A 14,986-nucleotide genomic window follows, 5' to 3' on the forward strand; every position below is an offset into this window, starting at 1 on the left:
GAGAGAAAAGGAGAGAGAAAAGGAGAGAGAAAAGGAGAGAGAAAAGGAGAGAGAGAAAAGGAGAGAGAGAAAAGGAGAGAGAGAAAAGGAGAGAGAGAAAAGGAGAAAGAGAAAAGGAGAGAGAGAAAAGGAGAGAGAAAAGGAGAGAGAAAAGGAGAGAGAGGAGAGAGAGAAGGAGAGAGAAAAGGAGAGAGAAAAGGAGAGAGAGAAAAGGAGAGAGAGAAAATGAGAGAGAGAAAAGGAGAGAGAAAAGGAGAGAGAAAAGGAGAGAGAGGAGAGAGAGAAGGAGAGAGAAAAGGAGAGAGAGAAAAGGAGAGAGAGAAAAGGAGAGAGAGAAAAGGAGAGAGAGAAAAGGAGAGAGAGAAAAGGAGAGAGAGAAAAGGAGAGAGAGAAAAGGAGGAGAGAAAAGGAGAGAGAGAAAAGGAGAGAGAGAAGGAGAGAGAGAAGGAGAGAGAGAAGGAGAGAGGAGAGAGAAAAGGAGAGAGAGAAAAGGAGAGAGAGGAGAGAGAGAGAAGGAGAGAAGGAGAGAGAGAGAAGGAGAGAAGGAGAGAGAGAGGGAGAGAGAGAAGAGAGAAAAGGAGAGAGAGAAGAGAGAAAGGAGAGAGAGGAGGAGAGAGAGGAGGAGAGAGAGAGAAGAGAGAAAAGGAGAGAGAGGAGGAGAGAGAGAGGAGAGAGAGGAGGAGAGAGAGGAGGAGAGAGAGAAGAGAGAAAAGGAGAGAGAGAAGAGAGAAAAGGAGAGAGAGGAGGAGAGAGAGGAGGAGAGAGAGAGAAGGAGAGAGAGAAGGAGAGAGAGGAGAGAGGGGGCCAGAGGCACATTCCCCCACGCGCGCGCGTGTACACAGTGTCACACAGACAGGCGCGTTACCCCACGCGCGCGCGTGTACAGTGTCACACAGACAGGCGCGTTCCCCCACGCGCGCGCGTGTACACAGTGTCACACAGACAGGCGCGTTCCCCCACGCGCGCGCGTGTACACAGTGTCACACAGACAGGCGCGTTCCCCCACGCGCGCGCGTGTACACAGTGTCACACAGACAGGCGCGTTCCCCCACGCGCGCGCGTGTACAGTGTCACACAGACAGGCGCGTTCCCCCACGCGCGCGCGTGTACACAGTGTCACACAGACAGACAGAGACACTCACAAACAGGTGCGGTTGCTCCGTGTCGAAGATGGCTGCTTTCATCATGGCCACCACATGTTCGTTTGTGATCACCTCCTGCAGGGAAAGATGAGAAAGATCACATCACCAACTGACTCATAGAATCCTGCAGTGCAGGAGGCCATTCGGCCCATCGAGTCTGCACCGACCACAATCCCACCCAGGCCCTACCCCCATTACCCCACACATTTACCCACTAATCCCTCTAACCTACGCATCTCAGGACACTAAGGGGAAATTTTAGCACGGCCAATCAACCTAACCCACACATCTTTGGACGGGTTTCTGACTCGTGTCAGTAATATCCCTCCTCCCCTTCACCACAACTCCATCCATACTGGCTGGGAAACAGCTCGATGGACACAAGCCTCCCCATCATCCCACTGAACAAGGTGTGAATCACCCCTATCTGTAACCTCCCCCAGCCCCTACACCCCCTCCCTCTCTCTGTAACCTCCCCCAGCCCCTACATCCCCTCCCTATCTCTGTAACCTCCTCCAGCCCCTACACCCCCCTCCCTATCTGTGTAACCTCCTCCAGTCCCAACACCCCCTCCCCACCTCTGTAACCTCCCCCAGCCCCTACACCCCCTCCCTCTCTCTGTCACCTCCTCCAGCCCCCTACACCCCCTCCCTATCTCTGAAACCTCCCCCAGCCCCTACGCCCCCTCCCTATCTCTGTAACCTCCCCAAGCCCCTACACCCCCTCCCTCTCTCTGTAACCTCCCCCAGCCCCTACACCCCCTCCCTCTCTCTGTAACCTCCTCCAGCCCCTACACCCCCTCCCTCTCTCTGTAACCTCCCCCAGCCCCTACACCCCCTCCCTATCTCTGTAACCTCCTCCAGTCCCAACACCCCCTCCCTATCTCTGTAACCTCCCCCAGCCCCAACTCCCCCTCCCTATCTCTGTAACCTCCTCCAGCCCCGACACCCCCTCCCTATCTCTGTAACCTCCTCCAGCCCCTACACCCCCACCCTATCTCTGTAACCTCCTCCAGCCTCCTACACCCCCTCCCTATCTCTGTAACCTCCTCCAGCCCCCTACACCCCCTCCCTATCTCTGTAACCCCCTCCGGCCCCTACACCCCTCCCTATCTCTGTAATCTCCTCCAGCCCCTACACCCCCTCCCTATCTCTGTAATCTCCTCCAGCCCCTACACCCCCACCCTATCTGTAACCTCCTCCAGCCCCTACAACCCCTCCCTATCTCTGTAACCCCCTCCAGCCCCCTACACCCCTCCCTATCTCTGTCACCTCCTCCAGCCCCTACAAGCCTCCGAGATCTCTGCACTTCTCCCAATTCCGGCCTCTCGAGCATCCCCCGATTCCCATCTGTGTGTGTGTCCTAATCTCTGGAATTCCCTCCCTAAACCTGTCTCCGTCTCCTACTGAAAGATGGTCCTTAAAACGTTGTGAAGCAGCATCTGGTCACCTGCCCCTCGTATCTCACGGTAAGTTTATTTAACTGGCACCAGAGGGGGTGCAGAGGAGATTCACTAGGTTGATTCCGGAGTTGAGAGGGTTGGCTTATGAGGAGAGACTGAGTAGATTGGGGCTATACCCATTGGAATTCAGAAGAATGAGGGGAGATCTTATAGAAACATATAAGATTATGAAGGGAATAGATAAGATAGAAGCAGGGAGGTTGTTTCCACTGGCGGGTGAAACTAGAACTAGGGGGCATGGCCTCAAAATAGGGGGGAGGAGATTTAGGACTGAGTTGAGGAGGAACTTCTTCACACAAAGGGTTGTGAATCTATGGAATTCCCTGCCCAGTTGAGGCTCCCTCATTGAATGTTTTTAAGGCAAGGACAGATGGATCTTTGAACAGTAAAGGAATTAAGGGTTATGGTGAGTGGGCGGGTAAGTGGAGCTGAGTCCACGAAATGATCAGCCATGATCTTATTGAATGGCGGAGCAGGCTCGAGGGGCCAGATGGCCCACTCCTGCTCCTAGTTCTTATGTTCTTAACACTAAGGTGGCGTGGCAGCACAGTGGTTAGCACTGCTGTTTCACAGCGAAAGGGACCCGGGTTCGATTCCCGGCCTTGGGTCACTGTCTGTGCGGAGTCTGCACTTTCTCCCCGTGTCTGCGTGTGTTTCCTCCCACAGTCTGAAAGACGTGCTGGTTAGGGTGCATTGACCCGAACAGGCACTCGAGTGTGGCGACTAGGGGAATATCACAGTAACTTCATTGCAGTGTTAATGTAAGCCTTAATTGTGACACTAATAAATAAACGTTATTGAAGCGCCCGGGGATGTTATGGATGGTTACAGGCGCTATATAAATGCAGGCGGTTGTTGACCGTAGCGGCTGGCACTCACGTGGAGGATGTTGCGCACATTGATGGCTGTCAGGTTGTGGGTCTTTGCTCCGTCCTCCAGCGCTCGCTCAAAGCTGTCGTCCAGCTGGATGTCACAGTCCGGCCGCTTCTCCTCCGCGCTCTTCCCCTCTTTTGCCTTCTTCTCCCGCTTCAGCACTTTCTTCCTCCTCCTCTTGCTCGCGCTCTCTCCTTCCTCTGAACCGCGCCAGAGCAGGAAAACAAAACCAGTATGAGTTCAGGAGCCTCGGGTTCCGCAATCCTGAGGGATCCCAGCAGGAAACAGGACATTGCCTCATTCCCCCGTCCCGAGCTGATCGACTACCGCAGCCAGTCTTCCCACCGGCTCCCCAAATCCCTTCTTTATTCATCGAGTCATAGAGGTTTACAGCATGGAAACAGACCCTTCAACCCAACTTGTCCATGCCGCCCTTTTTTTTAAACCCTGAAACCAGTCGCAATTGCCCGCATTTGGCCCATATCCCTCTATACCCATCTTATTCATGTAACTGTCTAAATGCCTTTTAAAAGACAAAATTGTACCCGCCTCTACTACTGCCTCTGGCAGCTCGTTCCAGACACTCACCACCCTCTGTGTGAAAAAATTGCCCCTCTGGACACTTTTGTATCTCTCCCCTCTCACCTTAAACCTATGCCCTCGAGTTTGAGACTCCCCTACCTTTGGGAAAAGATATTGACTATCTCTTGATCTGTGCCCCTCATTATTTTATAGACCTCTATAAGGTCACCCCTCAGCCTCCTATGCTCCAGAGAAAAAAGTCCCAGTCTATCCAGCCTCTCCTTATAACTCAAACCATCAAGTCCCGGTAGTATCCTAGTAAATCTTTTCTGCATTCTTTCTAGTTTAATAATATCCTTTCTATAGTGTGACCAGAACTGTACACAGTATTCCAAGTGTGGCCTTACCAAGGTCCAAGTGTGGCCTTACCAAGGTCTTGTACAACTTCAACAAGACGTCCCAACTCCTGTATTCAATGTTCTGGCCAATGAAACCAAGCATGCCGAATGCCTTCTTCACCACTCTGTCCACCTGTGACTCCACTTTCAAGGTGCTATGAACATGTACTCCTAGATCTCTTTGTTCTGTAACTCTCCCCAACGCCCTACCATTAACTGAGTAAGTCCTGCCCTGGTTCAATCTACCAAAATGCATACCTCGCATTTATCTAAATTAAACTCCATCTGCCATTCGTCAGCCCACTGGCCCAATTGATCAAGATCCCGTTGCCATCCGGGATAACCTTCTTCACTGTCCACTATGCCACCAATCTTGGTGTCATCTGCAAACTTACTAACCATGCCTCCTATATTCTCATCCAAATCATTAATGTAAATGACAATTCATTCATTCCTGGGACATGGGTGTCGCTGGCTGGTCCAGCATTTATTGCCCATCCCTAGTTGCCTGAGGGCAGTTGAGAGTCAACCACATTGCTGTGGCTCTGGAGTCACATGTAGGCCAGACCGGGGTAAGGACGGCAGATTTCCTTCCATAAAGGGAACCAGATGGGTTCCCAACTTGCACATCTTTCAACTGTTTGCGGGATGCTGGTGTCTCTGGGCGGGGCCAGAGACGGTGTTGCCCCTCCCTAATTGCCCCTTGAACTGAGTGTCTCACTCGGGCCATTTCAGAAGGGGGCAGATGTGTGGGTTAGGGCAGATTGGCCAGGCTAAATTGCCCCCTTAGTGTCCAAAGATGTGCGGGTTAGGTGGATTGGCCATGCTAAATTGCCCTTATATGTCAGGGGGACTAGCCAGGGTAAATGCATGGGGTTATGGGGGGTAGGGCCAGGGTGGGACTGTGGTCGGTGTAGACTCAATGGGCCAAATGGCCTCCTTCTGCACTGTAGGGATTCTATGAAAAAGATTAATACAAGACTGCACGGGGAGCAGGTTGCAACTGCGGTTCTGGCCTGTCATACATCCCCCCCCGATTTCAATCATCCCCCTTACTGACAGCTCTGCCTCCAGCAGTCTGGGACCCCTGCCCAAATCTCCTTTAAGTCCTTCAAAACCAGTTTATTTATCCACCCGAATGTGTTTGCTGGCACAGGGTGTCAGAGTTTGACACTCACACTGGTGTGAGGCGCCTCTGCGATACCTTACTGCCTCCAAGGGGCTTTACTAATCAAAGCCGTTGCCTGTGACGGCACGCGCCCCTCTCTCCCACGCGACGTACCAATGGTGATGACCAGGTTACGATCTCCTTCGTCCATCTCGTCGTCACTGGGCGTTCCCTTGTGCCCCTCGGGCCTCCCCTCGGGAGTGGGGAGAGGTCCGTCTGACCGGGCGGGTACCTCTGGCCCTGCAGAGTGGCCGCGCTCTTCACTGAGCCCCGGAGATGAGCCGGCCCCCGAGGTGCTGGAAACGGCCGGAGGGGCTGCCGAGGCCTGGCCGGCAGACGACGGCTCCCCTGGTCAAACAGCACAGAGCCGGTTACAATTCATCCATAGCAAACGCCCAACACGAACTTTCCAGAAACTCCCGAACGTACACTCCAGTTACCCCCATTTTCAAACATGCTTGGGTTAAACTGCGGACGTCCTTCTAAATCTTATGGAGAGCACGGTGGCGCACTGATTAGCACTGGCGCCTCACAGCGCCAGGGACCCGGGTTCGATTCCCGGCTTGGGTCACAGTCCATGTGGAATCTGCACGTTCTCCCCGTGTCTGCATGGGTTTCCTCCGGGTGCTCCGGTTTCCTCCCACAGTCCAAAAGATGTGCTGGTTAGGGTGCATTGGCCCGAACAGGGGCCAGAGTGTGGCGACGAAGGGATTTTCACAATAGCTTCATTCCAGTGTTAATGTAAGCCTACTTGTGACTAATAAATAAAAGGATCTCCCCCAAGTGCTACTCGTCAGGGGAGGGTGGTAACGAAGCTATTTGACCTGGGAGGCATCGCAGCACGACCTGATCCCACTCTGACCCGCGCTCCGCACACTTCCCGGCTGGTTCAGAGTTAACCGAGGGCCTCAGAGGATATTTGCAATACTGAGCTGAAAGAGATCAGGGCTGAGGGAGCGCCGCAATGTGGGATGGTCAGTGCTGAGGGAGTGCCGCACTGTGGGAGGGTCAGTGCTGAGGGAGCGCCGCACTGTGGGAGGGTCAGTGCTGAGGGAGCGCCGCACTGTGGGAGGGTCAGTGTTGAGGGAGTGCCGCACTGTGGGAGGGTCAGTGCTGAGGGAGCGCCGCACTGTGGGAGGGTCAGTGCTGAGGGAGCGCCGCACTGTGGGAGGGTCAGTGTTGAGGGAGCGCCGCACTGTGGGAGGGTCAGTGCTGAGGGAGCGCCGCACTGTGGGTCAGTGCTGAGGGAGCGCCGGACTGTGGGTCAGTGCTGAGGGAGCGCCGCACTGTGGGAGGGTCAGTGCTGAGGGAGCGCCGCACTGTGGGAGGGTCATTGCTGAGGGAGCGCCGCACTGAGGGAGGGTCAGTGCTGAGGGAGCGCCGCACTGTGGGAGGGTCAGTGCTGAGGGAGCGCCGCACTGTGGGAGGGTCGGTGCTGAGGGAGCGCCGCACTGTGGGAGGGTCGGTGCTGAGGGAGCGCCGCACTGCGGGAGGGTCAGTGCTGAGGGAGCGCCGCACTGTGGGAGGGTCGGTGCTGAGGGAGCGCCGCACTGTGGGAGGGTCGGTGCTGAGGGAGCGCCGCACTGTGGGAGGGTCAGTGCTGAGGGAGCGCCGCACTGTGGGAGGGTCAGTGCTGAGGGAGCGCCGCACTGTGGGAGGGTCAGTGCTGAGGGAGCGCCGCACTGTGGGAGGGTCAGTGCTGAGGGAGCGCCGCACAGTGGGAGGGTCAGTGCTGAGGGAGCGCCGCACTGTGGGCGGGTCAGTGCTGAGGGAGCGCCGCACTGTGGGAGGGTCAGTGCCAAGGGAGCGCCTCACTGTGGGGGGGGTCGGTGCTGAGGGAGCGCCGCACTGTGGGAGGGTCGGTGCTGAGGGAGCGCCGCACTGTGGGAGGGTCGGTGCTGAGGGAGCGCCGCACTGTGGGAGGGTCGGTGCTGAGGGAGCGCAGCACTGTGGGAGGGTCAGTGCTGAGGGAGCGCCGCACTGTGGGAGGGTCAGTGCTGAGGGAGCGCCGCACTGTGGGGGGGGTCGGTGCTGAGGGAGCGCCGCACTGTGGGAGGGTCGGTGCTGAGGGAGCGCCGCACTGTGGTAGGGTCGGTGCTGAGGGAGCGCCGCACTGTGGGAGGGTCGGTGCTGAGGGAGCGCCGCACTGTGGGAGGGTCAGTGCTGAGGGAGCGCCGCACTGTGGGAGGGTCAGTGCTGAGGGAGCGCCGCACTGTGGGGGGGGTCGGTGCTGAGGGAGCGCCGCACTGTGGGAGGGTCGGTGCTGAGGGAGCGCCGCACTGTGGGAGGGTCGGTGCTGAGGGAGCGCCGCACTGTGGGAGGGTCGGTGCTGAGGGAGCGCCGCACTGTGGGAGGGTCAGTGCTGAGGGAGCGCCGCACTGTGGGAGGGTCAGTGCTGAGGGAGCGCCGCACTGTGGGAGGGTCAGTGCTGAGGGAGCGCCGCACTGTGGGAGGGTCGGTGCTGAGGGAGCGCCGCACTGTGGGAGGGTCGGTGCTGAGGGAGCGCCGCACTGTGGGGGGGGTCGGTGCTGAGGGAGCGCTGTGCTGAGGGAGCGCCGCACTGTGGGAGGGTCAGTGCTGAGGGAGCGCCGCACTGTGGGAGGGTCAGTGCTGAGGGAGCGCCGCACTGTGGGAGGGTCGGTGCTGAGGGAGCGCCGCACTGTGGGAGGGTCGGTGCTGAGGGAGCGCCGCACTGTGGGAGGGTCGGTGCTGAGGGAGCGCCGCACTGTGGGAGGGTCAGTGCTGAGGGAGCGCCGCACTGTGGGAGGGTCAGTGCTGAGGGAGCGCCGCACTGTGGGAGGGTCAGTGCTGAGGGAGCGCCGCACTGTGGGAGGGTCGGTGCTGAGGGAGCGCCGCACTGTGGGAGGGTCGGTGCTGAGGGAGCGCCGCACTGTGGGGGGGGTCGGTGCTGAGGGAGCGCTGTGCTGAGGGAGCGCCGCACTGTGGGAGGGTCAGTGCTGAGGGAGCGCCGCACTGTGGGAGGGTCAGTGCTGAGGGAGCGCCGCACTGTGGGAGGGTCGGTGCTGAGGGAGCGCCGCACTGTGGGAGGGTCGGTGCTGAGGGAGCGCCGCACTGCGGGAGGGTCAGTGCTGAGGGAGCGCCGCACTGTGGGAGGGTCGGTGCTGAGGGAGCGCCGCACTGTGGGAGGGTCGGTGCTGAGGGAGCGCCGCACTGTGGGAGGGTCAGTGCTGAGGGAGCGCCGCACTGTGGGAGGGTCAGTGCTGAGGGAGCGCCGCACTGTGGGAGGGTCAGTGCTGAGGGAGCGCCGCACTGTGGGAGGGTCAGTGCTGAGGGAGCGCCGCACTGTGGGGGGGGTCGGTGCTGAGGGAGCGCCGCACTGTGGGAGGGTCGGTGCTGAGGGAGCGCCGCACTGTGGTAGGGTCGGTGCTGAGGGAGCGCCGCACTGTGGGAGGGTCGGTGCTGAGGGAGCGCCGCACTGTGGGAGGGTCAGTGCTGAGGGAGCGCCGCACTGTGGGAGGGTCAGTGCTGAGGGAGCGCCGCACTGTGGGGGGGGTCGGTGCTGAGGGAGCGCCGCACTGTGGGAGGGTCGGTGCTGAGGGAGCGCCGCACTGTGGGAGGGTCGGTGCTGAGGGAGCGCCGCACTGTGGGAGGGTCGGTGCTGAGGGAGCGCCGCACTGTGGGAGGGTCAGTGCTGAGGGAGCGCCGCACTGTGGGAGGGTCAGTGCTGAGGGAGCGCCGCACTATGGGAGGGTCAGTGCTGAGGGACCGCCGCACTGTGGGAGGGTCAGTGCTGAGGGAGCGCCGCACTGTGGGAGGGTCGGTGCTGAGGGAGCGCCGCACTGTGGGGGGGGTCGGTGCTGAGGGAGCGCTGTGCTGAGGGAGCGCCGCACTGTGGGAGGGTCAGTGCTGAGGGAGCGCAGCACTGTGGGAGGGTCAGTGCTGAGGGAGCGCCGCACTGTGGGAGGGTCAGTGCTGAGGGAGCGCCGCACTGTTGGAGGGTCAGTGCTGAGGGAGCGCCGCACTGTGGGAGGGTCAGCGCTGAGGGAGCGCCGCACTGTGGGAGGGTCAGCGCTGAGGGAGCGCCGCACTGTGGGAGAGTCAGTGCTGAGGGAGCACCGCACTGTGGGAGGGTCAGTGCTGAGGGAGCGCCGCACTGTGGGAGGGCCGGTGCAGAGGGAGCGCCGCACTGTGGGAGGGACAGTGCTGAGGGAGCGCCGCACTGTGGGAGGGCCGGTGCAGAGGGAGCGCCGCACTGTGGGAGGGACAGTGCTGACGGAGCCCCACGATGTCAGAGATACCCATCTTTGAAATGGAAAGTTAAGCCGAGGTTCCCTCTGTGCAATTGGATGGATGTGACAGATCTCATGGGTACAAACGGGAGGGCAAAGATAGGAGAGTTCTCCCCGGTGTCTGGGCCAATTAATTAGCCAGCAAACAACTTCACTAAAATGGATACAGTGATGAAAGTTCAAAAGCTGTAAGTTAAACTCTGTGACTCTGTCCACACAAACTGACAGAGCTGCTGAACATTTCCACAACTCTCAATATTTATATTGCATTTGCAGAGTCAGCAGTATTCTGCTGGAGTTTGTCTGCTCACTTTGTCAATGCTGTGTCCAGGGGAGTGCGCTGAGCAGTGTGGCAGATTTCTCCCACATCACTGGTTGGAAAGACATTTAAAGCATTCATCCCGGACATTCTCTCTTCCACCCTCTTCCGTCGGGAAAAAGATACCAAAGTCTGAGATTACGCAGCAACCCACTCAAGAACAGCTTCTGCTCTGCCCAAGACCGCAAGGAACTACAAAATATTGTGAATGTAGCCCAGTCCATCACGCAAACCAGCCTCCCATCCACTGACTCTGTCTACACTTCCCGCTGCCTCGGGAAAAGCAGCCAGCATAATCAAGGACCCCACGCACCCCGGACATTCTCTCTTCCACCTCCTTCCGTTGGGAAAAAGATACAAAAGTCTGAGGTCACGCACCAACCGACTCAAGAACAGCTTCTTCCCTGCTGCCGTCAGACTTTTGAATGGACCTACCTCGCATTAAGTTGATCTTTCTCTACACCCTAGCTGTGACTGTAACACTACATTCTGCACTCTCTCCTTTCCTTCTCTATGAACGGTATGCTTTGTCTGCATAGTGCAACAATACTTCTCATTGTATACTAATACAGATGATTTATTATTGTCACACGTATTAACATACAGTGAAAAGTATTGTTTCTTGCTCGCTATACAAAGCATACCGTTCATAGAGAAGGAAAGGAGAGGGTGCAGAATGTAGTGTTACAGTCACAGCTAGGGTGTAGAGAAAGATCAACTTAATGCGAGGTCGGTCCATTCAAAGGTCTGACAGCAGCTGGGAAGAAGCTGTTCTTGAGTCGGTTGGTACGTGACCTCAGACTTTTGTATCTTTTTCCCGACGGAAGAAGGTGGAAGAGAGAATGTCCGGGGTGCGTGGGATCCTTAATTATGCTGGCTGCTTTTCCCCGAGGCAGCGGGAAGTGTAGACAGAGTCAATGGATGGGAGGCTGGTTTGGGTGAAAGACTGGGCTAGTAGTTCTTTGCGGTCTTGGGCAGAGCAGGAGTCATACCAAGCTGTGATACAACCAGAAAGGATGCTTTCTATGGTGCGTCTGAAGAAGTTTAGAAGCATCTATTGTCACGTGACAATAATAAAGAAAATCAAAGCAATGTGGGATGTGCAGCGGTGGAGAAAGGCGCTACGGAGATGCAAACCTTTCTGTGTGCCCCTCACCTGCTAACTGGTTGTCTGTGGTCTCGTCCTGTGCTCCCACAGTGGCCGGCGGTGTGAAGTCAGCACAGCTCGCTTCCCTCGTCGTATCTGACGGGCTGCTGTTTCCCCCGGCCATCCTGCCAGTCCCCGGCTGTTCCCGAGCCTCCTCCTTCTCCTCATCCGCCCCGCCGGCCTGGGTCCCACGCTCGTCTGCTGGGGCCGTCGCTTCGGGTCGGATGTTGCACGTGGCGCCGTCGTGCGGGCTGCCCGGGGCGGGCGTCGGAGAGGCAGGGGGTTTCCTCCAGGCTCCTTTCCCGCGGTCGGCGGCCCGGCTCGGAGGCTCCGTCGTTGCCACTGCACGGGCGTTCTTGGCACTCGGTGGGGAGCCCGGTGACGATGGCGGCGCCTTCCTCTTCTGAACGGGCAACATCGTCCCGTCCCGGCCTGGCCGTCAGTCTGTCAAAAAGGAAGCACATTCCTGTGGGTGAGATTGAGCGAGGGAGACGCGGCGGAGAATCAAAGCTCTCCTCGCGTGGGAGAGCATCAAAACATTTCAGCAACAAAGACACACGGTGCAGCACCGAGGGAGCACCGCGCTGTCGGAGAGTGAGTGCCAGAGGGAGCACCGCGCTGTCGGAGAGCGAGTGCCAGAGGGAGCACCGCGCTGTCGGAGAGTGAGTGCCAGAGGGAGCACCGCGCTGTCGGAGAGTGAGTGCCAGAGGGAGCACCGCGCTGTCGGAGAGTGAGTGCCAGAGGGAGCACCGCGCTGTCGGAGAGTGAGTGCCAGAGGGAGCACCGCACTGTCGGAGAGTGAGTGCCAGAGGGAGCACCGCACTGTCGGGAGAGTGAGCGCCAGAGGGAGCACCGCACTGTCGGGAGAGTGAGCGCCAGAGGGAGCACCGCACTGTCGGAGAGTTAGTGCCAGAGGGAGCACCGCACTGTCGGAGAGTGAGCGCCAGAGGGAGCACCGCACTGTCGGAGAGTGAGCGCCAGAGGGAGCACCGCACTGTCGGAGAGTGAGTGCCAGAGGGAGCACCGCACTGTCGGAGAGTGAGCGCCAGAGGGAGCACCGCACTGTCGGAGAGTGAGTGCCAGAGGGAGCACCGCGCTGTCGGGAGAGTGAGCACCAGAGGAAGCGCCACACTGTCGGGAGAGTGAGCGCCAGAGGGAGCACCGCGCTGTCGGAGAGTGAGCGCCAGAGGGAGCACCGTGCTGTCGGGAGAGTGAGCGCCAGAGAGAGCGCCACGCTGTCGGGAGAGAGTGTCAGAGGAAGCGCCACGCTGTCGGGAGAGTGAGCGCCAGAGGGAGCACCGCGCTGTCGTAAGAGTGAGTGCCAGAGGAAGCGCCGCACTGTCGGGAGAGTGAGTGCCAGAGGAAGCGCCGCACTGTCGGGAGAGTGAGCTCCAGAGGGAGTGCCGCACTGCGGCAGAGTCAGTGATGAGGGAGCGCCACAATATTGGAAAGTAAAAGTGCTGAGGGAGCGCCGCACTGTGGGAGGGTCAGTGGTGAGGGAGCGCCGCACTGTGGGAGGGTCGGTGCTGAGGGAGTGCCGCACTGTGGGAGGGTCAGTGCTGAGGGAGCGCCGCACTGTGGGAGGGTCAGTGCTGAGGGAGTGCCGCACTGTGGGAGGGTCGGTGCTGAGGGAGCGCCGCACTGTGGGAGAGTCAGTGCTGAGGGAGCGTCGCACTGTGGGAGGGTCAGTGCTGAGGGAGCGCCGCACTGTGAGAGGGTCAGTGCTGAGGGAGCGCCGCACTGTGGGAGGGTCGGTGCTGAGGGAGCGCCGCACTGTGGGAGGGTCGGTGCTGAGGGAGCGCCGCACTGTGGGAGGGTCGGTGCTGAGGGAGCGCCGCACTGTGGGAGGGTTACTGCTGAGGGAGCGCCGCACTGTGGGAGGGTCGGCGCTGAGGGAGCGCCGCACTGTGGGAGGGTCGGCGCTGAGGGAGCGCCGCACTGTGGGAGGGTCGGCGCTGAGGGAGCGCCGCACTGTGGGAGGGTCGGCGCTGAGGGAGCGCCGCACTGTGGGAGGGTCGGCGCTGAGGGAGCGCCGCACTGTGGGAGGGTCGGCGCTGAGGGAGCGCCGCACTGTGGGAGGGTCGGCGCTGAGGGAGCGCCGCACTGTGGGAGGGTCGGCGCTGAGGGAGCGCCGCACTGTGGGAGGGTCGGCGCTGAGGGAGCGCCGCACTGTGGGAGGGTCGGCGCTGAGGGAGCGCCGCACTGTGGGAGGGTCGGCGCTGAGGGAGCGCCGCACTGTGGGAGGGTCGGCGCTGAGGGAGCGCCGCACTGTGGGAGGGTCGGCGCTGAGGGAGCGCCGCACTGTGGGAGGGTCGGCGCTGAGGGAGCGCCGCACTGTGGGAGGGTCGGCGCTGAGGGAGCGCCGCACTGTGGGAGGGTCGGCGCTGAGGGAGCGCCGCACTGTGGGAGGGTCGGCGCTGAGGGAGCGCCGCACTGTGGGAGGGTCGGCGCTGAGGGAGCGCCGCACTGTGGGAGGGTCGGCGCTGAGGGAGCGCCGCACTGTGGGAGGGTCGGCGCTGAGGGAGCGCCGCACTGTGGGAGGGTCGGCGCTGAGGGAGCGCCGCACTGTGGGAGGGTCGGCGCTGAGGGAGCGCCGCACTGTGGGAGGGTCGGCGCTGAGGGAGCGCCGCACTGTGGGAGGGTCGGCGCTGAGGGAGCGCCGCACTGTGGGAGGGTCGGCGCTGAGGGAGCGCCGCACTGTGGGAGGGTCGGCGCTGAGGGAGCGCCGCACTGTGGGAGGGTCGGCGCTGAGGGAGCGCCGCACTGTGGGAGGGTCGGCGCTGAGGGAGCGCCGCACTGTGGGAGGGTCGGCGCTGAGGGAGCGCCGCACTGTGGGAGGGTCATTGCTGAGGGAGCGCCGCACTGTGGGAGAGTCAGTGCTGAGGGAGCACCGCACTGTGGGAGGGTCAGTGCTGGGGGAGCGCCGCACTGTGGGAGGGTCAGTGCTGAGGGAGCGCCGCACTGTGGGAGGGTCAGTGCTGAGGGAGCACCGCACTGTGGGAGGGTCAGTGCTGGGGGAGCGCCGCACTGTGGGAGGGTCAGTGCTGAGGGAGCGCCGCACTGTGGGAGGGTCAGTGCTGAGGGAGCACCGCACTGTGGGAGAGTCAGTGCTGAGGGAGCACCGCACTGTGGGAGGGTCAGTGCTGGGGGAGCGCCGCACTGTGGGAGGGTCAGTGCTGAGGGAGCGCCGCACTGTGGGAGGGTCAGTGCTGAGGGAGCACCGCACTGTGGGAGGGTCAGTGCTGAGGGGGGCTCCGGGGTTTCCCGACCTGTTCCCCCGGGTCGCTCCCGCCCGTTTCCGCAGCAACCGGGTACCGGAGTCCGTCGCCCTCAGGGGTCCCCCGCTCCACTTCCGGTCCGGCCGGGAAGACCCTCCGTGCGCGCAACCGCGACCCGAACACAGGTTCCGGGTCCCAGGCTCATCAACATATATCACCATATATCAATATATAACTTCAACAAATATACTCTAACAGTGCTGTACCCTCAGCACCGACCCTCCCACAGTGCGGTGCTCCCTCAGCACTGACCCTCCCACAGTGCGGCGCTCCCTCAGCACTGACCCTCCCACAGTGCGGCGCTCCCTCAGCACTGACCCTCCCACAGTGCGGCGCTCCCTCAGCACTGACCCTCCAACAGTGCGGCGCTCCCTCAGCACTGACCCTCCCACAGTGCGGCGCTCCCTCAGCACTGACCCTCCCACAG

The 14,986-nt window shown here is 60.4% G+C and overlaps 1 protein-coding gene across 1 annotated transcript; it reads right to left on the minus strand.

Moving 5' to 3' along the window:
• Positions 1 to 1,142: 1,142 nt before the first annotated feature.
• Positions 1,143 to 14,636, minus strand: LOC144490366 (uncharacterized; the record flags this gene model as incomplete). The annotated part of the gene is made up of 5 exons (XM_078208129.1): positions 14,551 to 14,636; positions 11,291 to 11,725; positions 5,680 to 5,913; positions 3,484 to 3,677; positions 1,143 to 1,217 (listed from the first exon to the last, which is right to left on the minus strand). Coding segments are annotated over exons 2-5 (912 nt in total), but the record flags the coding sequence as incomplete, so codon positions are not given.
• Between the last annotated feature and the right edge of the window lie 350 nt (positions 14,637 to 14,986).

Source organism: Mustelus asterias, unplaced genomic scaffold, assembly GCF_964213995.1.
Source record: "Mustelus asterias unplaced genomic scaffold, sMusAst1.hap1.1 HAP1_SCAFFOLD_3209, whole genome shotgun sequence".
NCBI lineage: Eukaryota > Metazoa > Chordata > Chondrichthyes > Carcharhiniformes > Triakidae > Mustelus > Mustelus asterias.